We start from the raw sequence: 18,703 nt of genomic DNA, 5'->3' as shown, positions 1-18,703 counted from the left end.
GTGACATTTTAGATTATAGCCAGCAAATTATAGTTTAACTATTAGGATTGAAGAAAACTTGATAAAATGCCCCTCCAGAGGAGAAAATGTGATAAAGAGCCCTAGGGTGCCATGAGGACAATATAATATGAGTCATTGACCTAGGGTGTCCTTCCAGTATAGAAAACAAGACGATATTGTGCAATATAGGCTGCACTATTCATGCCAACAGATATTCTGGTGCCCAACTGGTTGCCTTTTAATTGTTTTTGCACCTGCTCCTCAGACAGCCCGGGTCCACATGCTACACTTAATAGGTTGGGGTACATCGTGCTTAGAAAGACAGGTGTAGCATGAATGAGCTCAGCATCAGTATGGTTTGAAGTGATTATAAATTACTGGCGGTGTAGAGAAAAACCTATGTGAGTTTTAATTCCTGTTAACAGATGATAAAGATTTAAAGAGTCTTTAAAAACTTTATTTGACAACCCATAATATAATGAAAAATGTAGCAGTCTATTAATCAATTCATCAAATGACAAGTACTCTTTTTGTAATTTATGAGTTATTTTAGAGTGCGTCTGAATAATTTCAGCTGAGGTAATGACTTATTTAAGTTTATATAAGCTTATACATATATGGCATATGTTTATATGAGCATTATTTATTAATTCTGTTGAAAACAAAACCTAAGAGAAAAACACTCTCCTGGACATAATATAATTATCTAGCTGCATAATACCCTAACAAAAATAATGTAACCCTTTAATATATAAACGCACTTACATGTATGCTTACAACCTGTGCTCTGTTTGAATGAGCATTACTTTATAGTTTTTCTGATAAGATAAGGCTTTAGAATTTAACCAGATATAAGGATTAAAATGATCTTAAAACACATTCTGATTAAATCTGCAATAGTTTTTAGTTCTGCTGAAAACTGTTGCAGGCTATCCATAATTTCTGAAAAATGACAAGTCAATTTTTCTTAAATTATGAGCTATTTTATTACATGCGTGAGTAATTCCAGCGAAGGTATGACTCAGGGATACTGTGAGTTGATACTGTATATTTGTATAAAAGCATTAGTCATTATTATGTTCAAAAGTCAAAAACAATTAAGGAGTCAAATACTCTTACAAACTTTAATCATAGTTTGGAGAAAAGTGTAGTAGGCTATCAATCAATTTAACAATGACAGGTCAATTATTTGGGAATTTATTAGTCATTTTATGGAGCATGCTGGAGAAATTCCAGCTGAGTTAATGACTCTTGTCCTTAAAATAAAGTGCACTATTATAGTGAGAGAAAGCTCCTTTATTATACAGCCAACCCAAAGTCGTGTTTAGCCCCTTAACATTAAAAGTACACCATAGTTAATTTTCTATTTTTAGGCTACCCCCTATGTATTGTGGGTTGTAATCTAAAAGGGTCACCGATATGGGTAAATGTTCTTCCAGTTTGCAACGTGGATGAAACATTTGTGAATGAAAAGTCATGTTGGCAGACAGTGACTGGTTGTGATGACGCACAGGGAGTGATGCTGCGGGGGGGGGGGATGAGGATGGTTGGGTGGTGGTTATGATGATGATAGGGGGATTCTGGGGGAGAGTGGTTCGAGGAGAAAGCAGTGAGTCATTTGGTATCCATCACCATCACCGTCTGGAGAGAGTTGGAGCACCTGAAGGTCGGGCGTTTATCCCGGCAGATGTGAGGGCTCTCCACGATGAGCGCACTTGGCTTTCCCTTTCTCAGCCTCCGAGCGCGACTCAGCAATCACAATCGCGCCTCAGTCGAGCCATCTGGGTGAGCATCAAACTCAAAGTTGAGGTGAGTCCCGTACAATTAAAATGTGAGCATTCAATTGAAGCATTTATTCTGAAAAGTTGATTTTTCTCTCTGGATGCGAATTTAATTGTCATGTTTGTTCATGTGCTGGCAATGCAGATGTTGGATAAATGTCATTGTTTTTGATGAAATGACCGCACTTTTGTTAAAAAAGAACGCTAATTTCTCAGAATCTAAACAGAAATTGTGCAAAAGTAAAGAACCATAATATGTATTTGCAGCATCTAATATTTGACAACATTTAGTTTGAGGCTATAATTTGAAAAGTAGCGATTTATCGCGAACAGCTCGGGAGATAATACGCGCACTAATCTAAAAATAGTTGTATTATGTGACGCTACTTCGTTTTTTTATTTCAAATCTGCTTCAATATATTTCGCAAATTTAAAAATAATATGATGATCCTTTCCATGTCGTATCAGTGTAGTTTTAAAAGTGTATATAAGATAAATGCACTATATGTCTCCTGTAGACCATCATCATAAATCCCAGTCTCTGACATTTTATTAAGCTGGATGTCACTTTCTGTCAGGTAGCACCATCACCTATATTCCCGCAGTGGCTTCATTTTATAGAGCTGGGAATTACCCTGCACATGAGTGAAGAGGCTGCCTTTGACAACATCTGAGCCACAGTGAGTATTTACTGCTGGCCAATTAAAATAGCTGCAGACAAAGAGAAGCTGCATGTCACACTGTGCTCAACATTGTCGTGGATTCCCATCCAACCCTCAACAGCACATGTGTGTGTCACTCTGAATATTATTAAAGATCAATCATGGAAATGAGCAGTGTGCATTCCTGTACTTTATAATCCGCAGTGAAAGCAACAGTTCTACTATCAGGAGCTGTAATACTAGATTTGATTTAATCCAAAATTAATGGTTTTATTTAAGAAATTAAGTCTTGTGATATGAGCTACATTAAATCATATTTGTTTGTTGGAGAGGACAGTCCTTCTATAGGACTCACTACCTGTGGCACGGTTTATAACTCAATTAGCAGGTTAATTCAATTAAACAGTAACAAGCACAACCTCCCACTTACACTTGATGAAAGATGTTATACAACACCTCAGCTGGAATCACTTCAATTGAGATGGCAATAATCAATATTTCAACACTTTAAATATATTTTTCCTTTTTTCTTGTGTTTATTGTTGTGACATTTTTATGCTGCTGTCTCTGCCAGGTCTCTCTTGTGAAATAGATTAGTTATCCACGGGTTATACTTGTTTAATATGGATTGAAATATGTATAAGATATAATATGAGCTTGCTTTACAGTTATTATTTTATAGGTTATCACTGTGTGTGTGTGTGTGTGTGTGTGTGTGCGAATTGTCAATGTTTTTTATATTCAACACAATTTGTATTTCAGTGCTTATTTGTTATGAAAATAACAATTACTTACTGGAGAAAACACGCACGTTCACACACACACGCGCGCACGCACACACACACACACACACACACACACACACACACACACACACACACACACCACACACACACACACACACACACACACACACACACACACACACACACACACACACACACACACACACACACACACACACACACACACACACACACACACACACACACACACCACACACACACACACACACACACACACACACACACACACACACACACACACACACACACACACACACACACACACACACACACACACACACACACACACACACACACACACACACACAAACGGTTTATTGGAAATCTTCCAAATATGTAACTGGGTCATTCGGTTAGTTTGAACAAATTATATTTTCTCTGATAAAAATACAGAAAGATAAACATGATGATAAACAACACTTCAATTTTCACTCTATAATGTATTTTGTACTGCATCACAGAGCAGCGACTCATATCTACATCTTATTCATGTCACTGATGTGAACATCTGCCTCCTAAACTCCTTTAGTATTGAGAGAATAAACAGAGAAGAGCAATATGTGGGCTTAGTCAATATTACTGAACTTGTCATAAAGTAAATCTATCAAGCTTAATATATCCAGTTAGTAGGTTTAATAAAACAGTAACAAACAATTTAAATGCAGCTGGGACACTTAATAATTTAAGCCGAGGTAACTTAATATTTCCCCCCCACACAAAATAAAGATGATGTGATGAGCTCCTTCAGTTCTCCTGCAGATAAACAAGAAAGTCTTACTTTTATAATCACATTAGAGACAGCAGCCGTCCACCTCCTTCCTCTCCTTGTGTGGGTGGGAGAAGCTTTCAGGTGCTGCATTATAATGGCGGCTGAATGCAGTGCTTCGCCGCACCCTATGGCACATATGCTAAACTGAGTCATATTAAACATGTTTAACAGGTGTAGACCCTGTGAGGAGCGGAGATTTGTAGGGCACAGAGAAAAAGGTCAATGAAGGAGGGGAGGGGGGTTAAGACTTGAGGGGACTGCTTAATTCCTTCCCCCTCACTGTGTCTTTGCCCAGTCTTTGTGTCACGTTTGACCCTATTGAAAAATGATGAACCGCTGACAGACAGATACATAGATAGGAAATATTCTCTGTAGAAAAGAGGGCAACTCAGATGAACTTTTAATTACGTCTCAAATAAAGCAGCTTAACAAAATCCTCAAATCGTCAACATGGTCATTTTACAAACCCCATATAATCTAGCTAGTACGTTTAGAGAAGAAACATCGACATAACAAATGTCCCTAATCTGCTCAAACAGGATTAATTTCACATGGAACTAAATCATTTGTTCAGAAGTCAAAGGACAGAACATTCTTAATGAAATAAATGTATCCAAGCCAGAGGAGGATTTTCAGTCCAAAAGCAACCCTGCACTAAGAGAAACTGGATTTTGTGTAAATAAATACAATGGAATAATAGGAATGGAAATATATATATTTTTCAAATAAAGGTTTTTCTTTAAAGGAAAATATATTTCCAGGGCACACTCCCAAATGTTAAGGTATACATTGGCTACATTTCTGGGAATACATTTTAAGACATTTCTTTTGAGAGTTAGATGAGAACACTATCCTTAATCCATGCCATAACTATCAAGCCAAAACTAGCAGACAATTAGTTTAGTTTAGCATAAAGCCTGGCTTTGTTCAAACATAACACAAATGTACCACCAGCTCTTAAGGTCTGTTTAACATGCACCCATTGACTATGGAGTTAAGAGCCAGCAGACAATTAGCTTAGCTTAGCTTCATAAAAAGACTGATAGCAGGGGCAAACTGCTAGCATGGAGAAAACAAATCTTCCTTTACCAGCTAGCTTTAAAATATTATTCACACGTAGTAGCCTTATGTTGTTGCTAAATATTGAACTAAAAAAAACTAAATGTAAAGGTGGCAATTGGTAGGGGAGTTTGTGTTGGAGCTATTTGTTGACTTCCTGGAGGATTAGCTTTACTCAAGGCCATGCTAGCTGTTTCCCCCTGCTGTCAGTCTATATGCAAAATTATTTGCACGCTGGCTGTAGTTTTATATTTAGTGTTTGGTTGGAGGATTAAAGAGGTCAATATGTGATATTGATTAGTTGACAGGAGGGATTTAGAGCAATCCTGAAGGTCAGCTGAAGATCATATTATTGGTACAAAATGGCAATAAGATACACACCAAGTGTTTGGACGGAGGCTGTTGCATGGTTGACTCTTCTGCAATACTGACTCAGCTCAATGCCATTTAGAATATAATTGTTTGGTGTTCCCAACATAATCCGGGAGAAAAAGGCAACTGATTAGTCCTGATAACCTTTTTGCTCAAATTCACATTGTATTTAGTCGATAAAATGAGGCCATGGGTGGCCACATTGAACTGACAGTAACTGTGGCTCAGACATTGTCCCGTGAACCACAGTCTTTATAGATCTTAGGCATCGTGACATGGAAGAGAACAGCACAAAAGAAACAAAAGCCAAGGATGACTGCTTTGAGTTCACCTGTATTTGATGGATGTGTCAATTCTCTCAGATCCTTGTCTTTCTTTTCAAAGGCACTGCATGGCGTTGTGTTGAAAGTGAATCTGCTCCTGGGTCCAACAGGAAGAGCCTGGATGTTGACTACTGCTCACCTACCATCTTATCCAAAGAAAGTGGTGTCTCGCTCCCATTTTTAAGACTTTAAGGGACTGGATTTTTGTTTCCAAACTGCAATTATTTCTTCATAGAGCATTCAAAGGTTTTTTTTCCAACTGCGTTTTTGTACCAGCTGCATACTGTCATCACAGTTTTAAATCCCCACCTTTTCATGATGGATTACTTGATATCAGCCCGGTAGGTTCTTATTCTGCATATATAATACTTCTGTCTGTGTTTCTCTATGCATCCTGTAGTTTTGTTTTTCATGATGCATTGCCAAAGTAATGGCTCATTTGCCAGAGGCACCATCATTCAAATGATGTTGTGACAAGACAGACTTAATGTGATCATTACTCTAATGGCTTTTATAAGAATGCCCGCTTTTTCTGTAGAGAAATAAAATAGGTGACTGTCTATCCCACTTTTGCTGCGCAGGGCAGTGCCGAGCATCAGTTTAGCATCGGAACAGATGGTCCCTGTGCTGGACAATATGACCCCAGCGCCTCTGACACAGAACTGCTCAAACTGCAGCCAGATTTTATTCCCAGAGCTTAACGTGGTCAAGGCTGTGGTTTTGGGCCTGGTGCTTGGCATTTTAATTTTGTTTGGAATAGTTGGAAACATCCTGGTAATCCTCTCTGTGGTCTGCCATCGACACCTGCGGACAGTCACACATTATTTTATAGTTAATCTGGCCGTGGCAGATTTGCTGCTGAGCACCACTGTACTACCCTTCTCTGCCATCCATGAGATTGTGGATCGTTGGGTTTTTGGACGGGCTTTTTGCAATGTTTGGGCAGCTGTGGATGTGCTCTGCTGCACCGCCTCCATCATGAGCCTTTGTGTGATCTCTGTTGACCGCTACATTGGAGTAAGTTACCCTCTGCGCTACCCAACCATAATGACGAAGCACAGGGCGCTACTGGCAGTGATGCTGCTGTGGGTGCTGTCCATCATCATATCTGTCGGACCTTTGTTTGGCTGGAAAGAGCCAGAACCTGAGGACGAGTCCATCTGCAAGATCAATCAGGAGCCGGCCTACGCTATCTTCTCTGCTTTGGGCTCCTTCTACCTCCCTCTGGCCATCATACTGGCCATGTACTGTCAGGTTTATGTGGTAGCTCACAGGGAGAGCCGGGACCTGAGAGAGGGCTACAAGACGGAGAAGTCAGACTCTGAGCGGGTGATACTCCGGATACACAGAGGCAACACAACTGTACCAGAGGACGAGGGCCTCCACAGCCGCACACATTTCGCCCTTCGCCTGCTCAAGTTCTCACGTGAGAAGAAGGCCGCCAAGACCCTGGGCATTGTGGTTGGCTGCTTCGTGTTGTGCTGGTTGCCCTTCTTCCTGGCGCTACCCATTGGTGAGTTGTGTTCATCTTGTATACATTCTTAGGTCTGTACAGTAAAAATGATGTTACAGCCTGTGGCGTGTTATCATAGCTTAGGTTAGCATAAACTGAAAAAAGCGGGAAACCGATCAGCTAAATGCTAAAAGACATCTGCCTTCCACCACATTTAAAGATCACAAATGAACACAGTATTTGTTTACATTTTCAAAGGGTCAAAATCACATTTTAGTTTTAACTTAAATTTGGACAGTCAAGCTCTTTGTTTTCAAAAGAAAGTTTTTAAAGAGTCTGTATGGTAGCTGTTTCCTGGTTCCAAATTCATATTTAGTGTACAGAAACGAGATTCTTATCCAACTCCGGTAACATTGTGTGTTTTTTCTGACAATTCCACCATTCATTTACATTAAAGATGCACAGCGCAGTTGATTTAGCTTTTGTTTTAGAAAATGTTTTGGACTCAAGAGTGGAATTATTGGATCTAGTGTCAAAAGGGGGAGATAGGATACAATTGCCTGAAACCTCCCTGCCTTCCCAATTGATTCAACTTTTTAATTAATATGATTTTGCAAATTAAAAACGGTTTCATATTTGATCACCTGCACTCCCACATATGAGTCAGACACTTCTAGATAGCTATTTAACTTCTGCATTAATTTATTTCAAAGATCCATTCATCGATTCATGCTGCTGCCAGGTTTTCAGTAGTGGAGCATTTGATAGTTTGTTAATTGAATTTCTCATCTGTGGGCGGACACTGTGCAATCATTCAGACGAGCCTTGTGGCCTTTCGTCGTAAATGCTTTGACTTGGCCAGGTAGACTTTCTATAAATAGGCTAGATAAAAATGTTAGATCCCTGGCTGACTCCAGGTGACACTACTCCGGTCTGCAAAAAAAAATCACAGCATCTAAGGCCAGCAAATATTTCAAACACGAATTGTTCAATGAAATGTGAAGCCATTTCTCTGATCCTTCCTCTCTCCATTGTGTCTGTGACTCACAATCCTCTCAATGCCATGGCAGGGCTGACAGATAAAAAACATCACATTGGTGTCACACCTTATTTGATGTCCCCCTCAATGCTCTTCCTCAAGTGTGCTTGAGGGGAATTCACACAGCTTGCCAGTCTTGCATGGACTATAAGGGCTGGTGTCAATGGGGGGACCAATATGTGATATGACAAAACCCACATAAATCACTCTGGGCTTTTTTAAAATGTATTCCATACTCTCATGCTCGTAAATATAGCCGAGATCGCTTTTTTTGTTGTTTCCTGTCTGGGAAAGGAGGAAAAGCCTCAGTTTACCAATATTCTCTTACTAAAGCTAGCGGCAGACTGCATACTGCTGCCAAATAAGTCTCTGGGCATCAGAGGTCGCGTTAACCAAATATTTTCCGTCTATGACGGATTTTTTTTTTAACAAATCTGAAAGCAGTCCGTCATTTTGACAGATTAGAACAAACTCGGAACAGCGCCAAAGTTTCCCCGCAGCGAGGCTCCGGTGGTATGCCGTGTTATGCATGCCCTCCAAAAAGGAAATCATACCGTTTCCAAACCTAACTGTGCCGTACAAATCATTGAAATGTCTGTGAGTTTTGGCTTTACGCTGTGCACGATCCCGCGAGGTGTAGCAGCCATGCATAACACGGTGCATGTGAACTCTGTCCCCCCCCTGTTGACAGTTCACGAGCATGCTTCCCCCTTCCCCCTCGTCAGAGTTGTGTAAAGGCTGATGGGTAATTCTAGATTTTGACAGAAGTTTTACGATCCTGTCCGTCACGGGCAGTGAAAAAGTCTAGCGCAACATCTGCTGGACATAGAGAGATTTATCATGAACCAACAAGCAATGGTCTGGTTTTGACATGTTTAGCTGATTAAGACATGATTGATTGATGTTGTATACTGGAGTTAACATTATTTTGAGAATAAAAAAACATTGAGGAATTTGATTATGTAAAAAAGTCGGCTGTCGGCTGTGCGTGGTGATGACAAGCTGGTTCGAGGGGCCCCCAGTGAATGTTTGCCAAGGGCCCCCACATACTCTAGGTATAGGATCGCCACTGGGAAGGACATCTCTAAGCAGTTGACCAATCAAAACAGAGCCTGTCAGTTTACCAATCAGATCAGACTGGGCTCTGGTTTAAGACAGAGGCTGAAAAGAGGTGCTGCAGGACAGGCAGTATGAGAAATGAAGACCTTTCTGTCATGTAAAATGTTACAGAAGAGGCGCAAAATTCAAAAATTAATCTGAAAATGAGCATAAAATGGCCCCTTTAAAGAATTGAAAAAGATAATTTATTTTGCCTCTGTGTTTCTTTGTGGATTGTCTTCTTATCCCCTTCTCAGGGACTACATATAAAGGACTGTTTACATTCCCTTTGGTTTGAAAGTTTTATCCCTTGTATTTTGGTGTCCTTTTTTACTGTAGTTGATTACAGCTAAATCTCAAAATGCTGCTTGAAAGTATCTTTAGGACTGAGTTAATTGAGTTCCGTTTTGTAAAAAGGCTAAATATGGATAAAAATAACCTTGAGAGAGAATCAGCAGTCAACAGTTTTATTTTTAATTGCACACAATACATTTGACAAATATGACAACTTGAAATAACACAGTTTTCACATGAAAACAGCCAGTGATTTCTTATTGATTTTGCACAACAATACATTTATCGACAGCAGCAATACCTTTCTTCTTTTTCTATGGTGTGTAATAATAGAATTGTTCTTTTGACACAGCTGGGAATAAAATATATGAGCGGTACAGCCGGCACAAAAATAATTTGCTCTCAAATTCTCCCCACCTCTTCTTTCCCTCTCCATATCACAATCTCATTTTTCAACAGCCCACATATACAGTAACCATCTGCAACAGTCTGTCCAATATAACATTTCACAAGACACCTTCTCCCCTTCTACCTCTAAATATAGATAGATAGTAGGGGTGTAACGGTACACGTACCCGTACCGAAATTATTCGGTACGGGCCCTTCGGTTCGGTACAGGTGTGTACCGAAGTGTACCGAACGAATATAACGTTGAACGTAAAAAATTGAGAACGTGAACAACTTCTGGAAGTATCTCAGTGCTGCGTCGCAGCATTCAGAGTAATTTTGCTCACATTGGGTTCAACGCGTCATAGAGCAGAGCAGTCATTTCATTGGATGAGAGGCATACTATAAGAGCTGGTCAGAGGGATGCGTTCAATGTAGTCAGTAATTTTGAGGAACTGTCGAAAATTATGGCGAACGCAGATAAAGTTGAGCTCGAAAATCCTCCAGCATCATTGAAGTCCTCCCGGTTTGGGGAACATTTTCGTTTTGCAGTTACGTACAAGGGAGACGGACAAAGACAGGTGGACCGAACCAAAGCTGTTTGTCGGCATTGTTCAACTAAAATTGGTTACGCGGCTGGCAATACATCAAACTTGCACACTCTTGAAAAAGGCATCACCCGAACGTGAATATCACCGGTACCAAAAGAAAAAAAGCCTGAAGTGCAAACCCACTCCCGCTAGCATTTAAGCCTCCAACACTCGCAGAGAGTTCAGACCGAGCCAAAGCTATTACAAACACCAAATATCCTTATGTTGCCATGTTAGCAAAGCGCTACCTGGCTGTATCTGCTACCTCTGTCCCTAGAGAGAGGGTGTTCTCCACAGCAGGAGACATTGTTAGTGCCATCAGATCTGCCCTTTCAGCAAGCAATGTGGACAAGTTCATTTTTCTTAAACAACAAAATACAATGAACAAGCAAGTCCTAATGTCAAAACTGGCTGCTTAGGGTTCTAGTACAGTAGGCTACAGTTCAAATACAGATTATTTCAGTTCATCGAAATGCTGCACCTTAATGTTCATTTATTATATTTTGTATTTATTTGAGTGAATATTCACAGTTTAATAATAATTAAAAAACCCAAAAACTAATAGTTTATGTTTTGTGAGTACTAGTACAGTAAAGTTCAAATACAGATTATTTCAGTTCATCGAAATGCTGGGCACCTTAATGTTTATTTTATTATATGTTGTAATTTATTTGAGTGAATACATTATTCACAGTTTAAATAATAATAAATATATATATATATGTTTTTGTTTTGTGAAAAAAATTATGCTGTACCGAAAACGACCGAACCGAACCGTGACCAAAAAAACCGAGGTACGTACTGAACCGAAATGTTTGTGAACCGTTACACAAAAACCCCTAATAGATAGATAAATAGATAGATAGGATGTAAACCAGAGGAATGATATGTTTCTCTCCGTAGCTGCAGATTTTACTGTAATTTTATAATATATTCGATGAAACAGATACTAGAGAAAATGAAAATTAGCCATAGCAGCAAGATTTGATATTGGTTTTTCTCTTATTCAATGCAATAGATTGACATATTTTGTCTGTGTTTTCTGTATAAACATTCATATTCCCCCATAAGGTTAATTCTTATCACTGACCTTTCCTTTCAGGCCATCCTAAGGTTGACATTTTGTGGTGTCTAGACAGTTGTGTTAAGTTAATTTATTTAGTTCAGTCCTTTTGTCTTTTGCCTTGTCTTGTGATTTCCTGTTTTATTTTGTAGTAACCTTTCCCTCTCGTTTCAGAGCATTCCTGCCCTGGTGTGTTTTTCCCACCAGTGTGATTGTCAGCCCCTCCCTTAATTGTTGCCACCTGTGTCCCCTTACCTAGTGTGTATATATAGTCTGCGTCTCCCTTTGTCTTGTGTCAGTTCGTCTTGTCTCGTCAAGCCTGCCAGTCATCCCTTGATCGTGTGAAGTATATTTTTGATAGTCATGTAGATGTTTTTTGGTTTAGAGTTTTTGATCCTCCAAGTGAGCGTTTTGTATTTGACCTTAATTAAAAGACCTTGTTAATTCTAATCTGTTTCTGGTGTTGTGCATTTGGGTCCTGAGCCTCGTGACATTCTTAACAGTACGAACTGACCAAAGAATGGACCCAGCCGACCCAGACAGGTTCAGAGCAGCTCTGCGCTCACAAGGCACGCTTTTGTCTCAGCATGACGATCAGCTGAAATCAATTGACCAGGGAGTGAGAGAATTGAGTGGTCGTCAAGAAAGCTTCCAAACATCTGTGAACAGCCAAGTAAACCACCTGGCAGATCAGCTTGTTCGTGTCCTTGCCCACCTGGAAGCTGGATCTCAAACTGTTTCCGCGCTGCACCCCTGCCTGAGGCTGTGATCCAAGGACCTACTTCTTCTTCATGCTCTCGTCTCGCATCTCCAGAGAAATTCTCCGGTGACTCAGGTGACTGTCGTCCTTTTTTAGTCCAATGCGACCTGCATTATCAACATCAGCCTTCTGCTTTTCCAACAGACCAGTCTAGAATAGCTTTCATGATAACACACTTGACTGGTAGAGCAGCAGCGTGGGCTACAGCAGAATGGGCTAGAGACTCTCCCCTTTGCAGATCACTCGGACTGTTTACTGATTCCCTTAAAAAGATTTTTGATCGTACAGCGCCAGGGAGAGAAGCGGCTAAAGCTCTAGTTCAACTCAAGCAAAGAAATCAAAGAGTGTCTGATTATGCCATAGAGTTTAGGACAATAGCAGCAGACAGTGGCTGGAATGATCTGGCCTTGCTGGACGCCTTTGTAAATGGACTTTCAGGCCTTGTCAAAGATCACTTAGTCCCATTAGATCTTCCAGAAGATTTAGACTCTGTGATTGCTCTGGCTATACGAATAGATAATAGGCTCTGGGATAGACAAAAAGAAAGAGAACATCTGCAGTTCGTTCACCAAGCTCCAGGGGGGCCTCCTCGTGGCATCCGGATGAGGGAGGATTCGTTTCCAGGGGTCTGGATCAAGCCTCCTTTGACAAACGCCATCCACCACATCAAGAGGAACCCATGCAACTTGGCCGAGCAAGACTTTCACTGGAGGAGCGGGAACGGCGCCTCGCCAGGGCCTGTGTTTCTACTGCGGGCATCGTGGACACCTGATGGCCGCTTGCTCACTAAAAGACTGGGGCTCCCCAGGCAAGAGGAGGGCGCTGGTGAGCCGACTAACTTCTGACTACTCTCCTCGTACGCTGACTCCTATCCAAGTAAAATTAGGTAAGAAAACCTTAACACAGAATGTTCTCATTGATTCAGGAGAGCAGACGAAAGTTTTATGACTGGAATTTTGCCAAAAGCTTGAACATTGTCACCATGCCCTTAGCTCAACCTTTAAATGCCAGTGCCCTTGATGGAAGATTATTGTTTCAAGTCACTCACCACACAGAACCCGTCCAGGTTATCATAAATCACAACCACACAGAATTCATGACATTCCATTTATTCGACTCCTCACAACACCCTATGATTTTAGGCTTCCCATGGTTGAAAAGACATAACCCTCACATTGACTGGCGTTCTGGTAGGGTGAAGGGTTGGGGAAGAGAATGTAATCATACATGTTTGGTTTCACCAGGAGAAGTTGAAGGGCTGTCTGTAGGAAGGGTTACTTCAGGTAGTGAGGTGGAGACGAAGGAAGTAACTCATGACCATGCCTCTGACTTACCAGACCTGCCCAATGTTCCCTCCTGTTACCACAACCTCAGGGAGGTTTTCAGTAAGACTCGGGCCTCTACGTTGCCTCCTCATCGACCTTATGACTGTGCAATTGACTTACTACCGGGTGCCCCCATTCCCAAGGGACGTCTATACTCAATTTCTGGTCCTGAAAGACAATCTATGACGGATTACATTGACTCATCTCTGAAGGCGGGCCTCATTCGTCCATCGTCATCTCCTGCTGGCGCCGGATTTTTCTTCGTGGGTAAAAAGACGGATCCCTCCGACCCTGCATAGACTACTCTCCCCTGAATGCATATAACGGTAAAAACAGGTACCCTCTCCCCCTCATTTCCACTGCTTTTGAACTGTTAAAGGAGCTAAGATCTTCACTAAACTTGACTTGAGGAATGCCTATCACTTGGTCAGGATAAGGGAGGGGGAACGAATGGAAGACTGGATTCAATACCCCCAGTGGCCACTATGAATACTTAGTAATGCCATTTGGGCTAACTAATGCTCCTGCTGTATTTCAGGCTCTTGTGAATGACGTGCTCAGACAATATTTGAATCATTTTGTGTTTGTCTACCTGGATGATATATTGATATTCTCTCCTGATGAAGAGTCCCATGTTCAGCATGTCCGCCAGGTCCTCCAAGGCCTTCTGGAAAACCAACTATTCGTGAAGGCGGAGAAAATGTGAATTTCACAAGACCACTGTCTCATTCCTGGGCTTCATCATTGCTCCGGACCAGGTCAAGATGGATCCAAGCAAGGTCCAGTGCTGTCGCAAATTGGCCCACACCCACCAAACAGGAAGAAGGTACAGCAATTTCTCGCGTTTTGCTAACTTCTACAGACGTTTCATAAGACATTTTAGCTCCATAGCTGCACCTCTCCACTCACTCACCTCAACCCATGTTCAGTTTTTGTGGACTCTACAGGCCGACAAAGCTTTCCAGGAATTGAAAAGACGGTTTACCTCTGCTCCTGTTCTCATCACTCCTGATTCACTACGGCAGTTTGTGGTGGAGGTGGATGCTTCCAATGATGGAGTTGGGGCTGTGTTGTCACAACGTTCAGCCAAGGACAGCAAACTTCACCCATGTGCTTTTCTGTCACGTAAGTTAACACCTGCTGAACGCAACTATGATGTAGGCAACAGAGAACTTTTGGCAGTCAAAACAGCGCTTGAGGAATGGAGACACTTTCTGGAGGGGTCAGAGCAACCATTCATAGTCTGGACGGATCATAAAAATCTTGAGTACATCCGAAAAGCTAAGAGACTGAACTCACGTCAGGCAAGATGGGCTTTGTTCTTCACTCGTTTTAACTTTTCCTTGTCATTTAGACCCGGTTCACAAAATGTCAAGCCAGATGCACTCTCTCGTGTTTTTGATCCTGAACCCTTGGCAAAGGAACCAAAGCTCATCCTTCCACTAAACTGTGTGGTTGGAGCGGTAACTTGGCCAATAGAAACAGAGGTGAAACGAGCTAACGGTGAGAGCCCGACACCTAGGGGTTTGCCCCCCAAATAGGTTTGTTTGTTCCTCAAACTGTGCGTCCTAAGGTCATTCAATGGGCTCACACCTCGCTGCTCACCTGCCATCCTGGGGTAAAAAAAACCATGTACGTCATCAAGCAACGGTTCTGGTGGACATCTATGGAGAAGGATGTCAAGGAGTATGTGGCCGCCTGCACCATCTGCGCCAGGAATAAGACCTCTTCCAGCCCCAGATGGGTCTGCTCAGGCCCGCTGCCTATCCCCAGTCGGCCCTGGTCCGACATCTCAGTGGATTTTGTCACCGGACTGCCAGAATCCAAAGGTAACACCACCGTCCTCACGGTGGTGGATAGATTCTCTAAAATGACACATTTTATTGCTTTGCCTAAACTGCCATCGGCCAAAGAAACGGCTGAAGTGTTGTTGCACCATGTTTGTCGTCTCCACGGTTTTCCCAAGGACATCGTGTCAGACCGGGGTCCTCAGTTTGTCTCCCGTTTCTGGAGGGAGTTTTGCAGCCTCATCGGGGCCTCTGTCAGCCTCTCTTCCGGTTTACCATCCCCAATCAAATGGACAAACGGAGAGACTGAATCAAGAACTGGAAACCTGCCTCCGGTGCCTGGTGTCCCAAAACCCAGCTTCTTGGAGTAAACACCTCACGTGGGTAGAATACGCCCACAACTCATTGCCTACCTCTGCCACCGGATTGACCCCGTTCCAGTGCGTCTACGGTTACCAACCTCCCATGTTCTCAGAGACAGAGAAAGAAGTCATGGTTCCCTCGGCACACGCACTGGTCAGGCGCTGTCATGGCATTTGGGCTTCAGCACGTCGGGTCCTCCTTAGGACTTCGGCCCGCATGAAAAAAAGCGGCTGATCGGCATCGCCGTCCTGCACCTGTGTACAGACCGGGTCAGAAAGTGTGGCTATCCACCAGAGACTTGCCCCTGAACGTAGTCTCTAGGAAGCTGGCACCAAGATTTGTAGGCCCATTCACTGTGGAAAAGTGTATTAACCCTGTGTCTGTTCGTTTGCGCCTGCCTAGATCACTCAGAGTCCATCCAACATTCCACGTAAGCAAACTCAAGCCGGTCAAGGAAAGCAAATGGTTCCCGCTTCCAAGCCCCCCCCCTCCTCCCAGGCTCATTGATGGAGGTCTGGTCTACACTGTCAAAGCGTCTGCTGAAGGTCAGAAAACGAGGAAGGGGTCAGCAGTTTTTTAGTGGACTGGGAGGGTTATGGACCGGAAGAGGGCGGGAATGGATCCCGTCTAGCTTCATCGTGGACCAGAACCTGATAAAGGATTTTTGACAAAAAGCCATCCTGAACTCGCTGGGCCGTCCGGAGCCGTCCGTAAAGGAGGGGTACTGTGGTGTCTAGACAGTTGTGTTAAGTTAATTTATTTAGTTCAGTCCTTTTGTCTTTTGCCTTGTCCTTGTGATTTCCTGTTTTATTTTGTAGTAACCTTTCCCTCTCGTTTCAGAGCATTCCTGCCCTGGTGTGTTTTTCCCACCAGTGTGATTGTCAGCCCCTCCCTTAATTGTTGCCACCTGTGTCCCCTTACCTAGTGTGTATATATAGTCTGCGTCTCCCTTTGTCTTGTGTCAGTTCGTCTTGTCTCGTCAAGCCTGCCCAGTCATCCCCTTGATCGTGTGAAGTATATTTTTGATAGTCATGTAGATGTTTTTTGGTTTAGAGTTTTTGATCCTCCAAGTGAGCGTTTTGTATTTGACCTTAATTAAAAGACCTTGTTAATTCTAATCTGTTTCTGGTGTGTGTGCATTTGGGTCCTGAGCCTCGTGACATTCTTAACACATTTGTGCTTTAGAGGGAAATATAACTATTGGATGGATTGTTTTTCATTTTGCAATGTATTATTTTCAAGGTCTCAATGCTGTCTCTTTTGCAGGTGTTAGGTATCTTATACGAGCATTTTCAAGTGGTGGGAGGGGATCCCTACAGGGACCTCAGAGATACTGTAGAAGGGGCACCAACTTGCCTTTGAGAATGTCTTGAAAGAGTTTTCTTCAACATTTTAAATGTATCTGAAAATACACATTACTGTAACATATATCAAACATCATTTTAGGAAAGATAAATCAGCCGATTCGTAGGGGAGCAATTTAATTTAATTTCAAACCTTTATTTAACCAGATTGGTCCCATCGAGATCATAGATCTCTTTTTCAAGGGAGACCTGCAGCAAATAGGTTCCACATGAAACATAAAACAATAAAGGACATCATACATTATATTTACATGTTACATTTACATAGTTATCGACATTTACAAGTGCCCATAGTATCAAAGAGCATTTCATTTAGCCTAGCTTTAAAAACATGCAGAGGAATGAGATTGCTCAGTTTCAATTCTTGCTGAAGATTGTTCCAAGCAAGTGGAGCTGCGCACATAAAAGCTGTCTTACCTAAGACAGTCCTTGCTCTTGGCACATCTAACAATACTACATCATGCGATCTCAGACAATAGCTGCTTGCAACTCTGTGTTATCAGAGAGCAGATATAATACGGGAGTTTACCCAACAAAGCTTTATAAATAAACGTGTACCAATGACTGAGCCTCTTTACAGTAAGTGATGGCAAACTTGCCTTGGTATACAGGGTACAGTGATGTGTAAGTGCTTTACAATTTGTGACAAATCTCAGTGCGCTGTGATAGGCGGCATCTAACTTGTTCAGGCAATTGGCAGGTGCATTCATATAGATCAGATCACCATAGCCCAGCACAGGTAAAAAGGTCACAGTGACTAGCCTTTTCCTGGCTTCAAAAGAGAAACAGGACTTGTTCCTGAAAAAGAAACCTAGTCTAACCCTCAGCTTTTTAAGCAGCTTATTGACATGAAGTTTAAAAGTAAGACAATCATCAAGCCAGATACCCAGGTATTTATAACATGCAACCACTTCTAGTACTTGTCCTTGCATAGTAACAATATCTAAAACAGTTTCTGGTGTCTTTTTAGCTTTTGAAAAAAGCAATACCTTGGTTTTCTCAACATTTAAAAGAAGCTTTAGTTCAGCGAGTTGAGTCTGAATAATGTTAAAAACAGTCTGTAATTTAACACCAGCCTCCTTAATGGAGGGACCTGCACAGTACATCACGGTATCATCAGCATAAAAATGTAAAGTAGCTTCATCCACATTTTCACCTAAGCTGTTGATATATATGGAGAATAAAAGTGGACCTAAAACCTTGAGGAACACCATTAGCAATGTTCAACCACTCAGAAGACAGCCCATCAAATTGAACACATTGGGACCTTTCAGAGAGGTAGTTCACAAACCAACCCACTGCATGGCTGGATATGCCAATACTGAGTAGCCTCTGCTTTAAGATGCGAGGATCGACGGTATCAAACGCTTTGGAAAGATCAATAAATAGAGCTGCACAACTCTGCTTA

The 18,703-nt window shown here is 41.9% G+C and overlaps 1 protein-coding gene across 1 annotated transcript in view; it reads left to right on the top strand.

Moving 5' to 3' along the window:
* Nucleotides 1–1,593: 1,593 nt before the first annotated feature.
* Nucleotides 1,594–18,703, top strand: part of adra1aa (adrenoceptor alpha 1Aa) — a 37,526-nt gene continuing 20,416 nt past the window's right edge. Inside the window, exons 1-2 of the mRNA XM_034212429.1 lie at nucleotides 1,594–1,809; nucleotides 5,834–7,285. Coding sequence (XP_034068320.1) covers nucleotides 6,388–7,285 — 898 coding nt within the window. The 5' untranslated portion in view covers nucleotides 1,594–1,809; nucleotides 5,834–6,387. The remainder of the gene's footprint in view (nucleotides 1,810–5,833; nucleotides 7,286–18,703) is intronic.

This window comes from Gymnodraco acuticeps, unplaced genomic scaffold (genome assembly GCF_902827175.1).
Source record: "Gymnodraco acuticeps unplaced genomic scaffold, fGymAcu1.1, whole genome shotgun sequence".
In the NCBI taxonomy this organism is placed as follows: Eukaryota; Metazoa; Chordata; class Actinopteri; order Perciformes; family Bathydraconidae; genus Gymnodraco; species Gymnodraco acuticeps.
The sequence above is the reverse complement of the archived record's forward strand: the minus strand, read 5'-3'. Positions and strand labels throughout refer to the sequence as shown.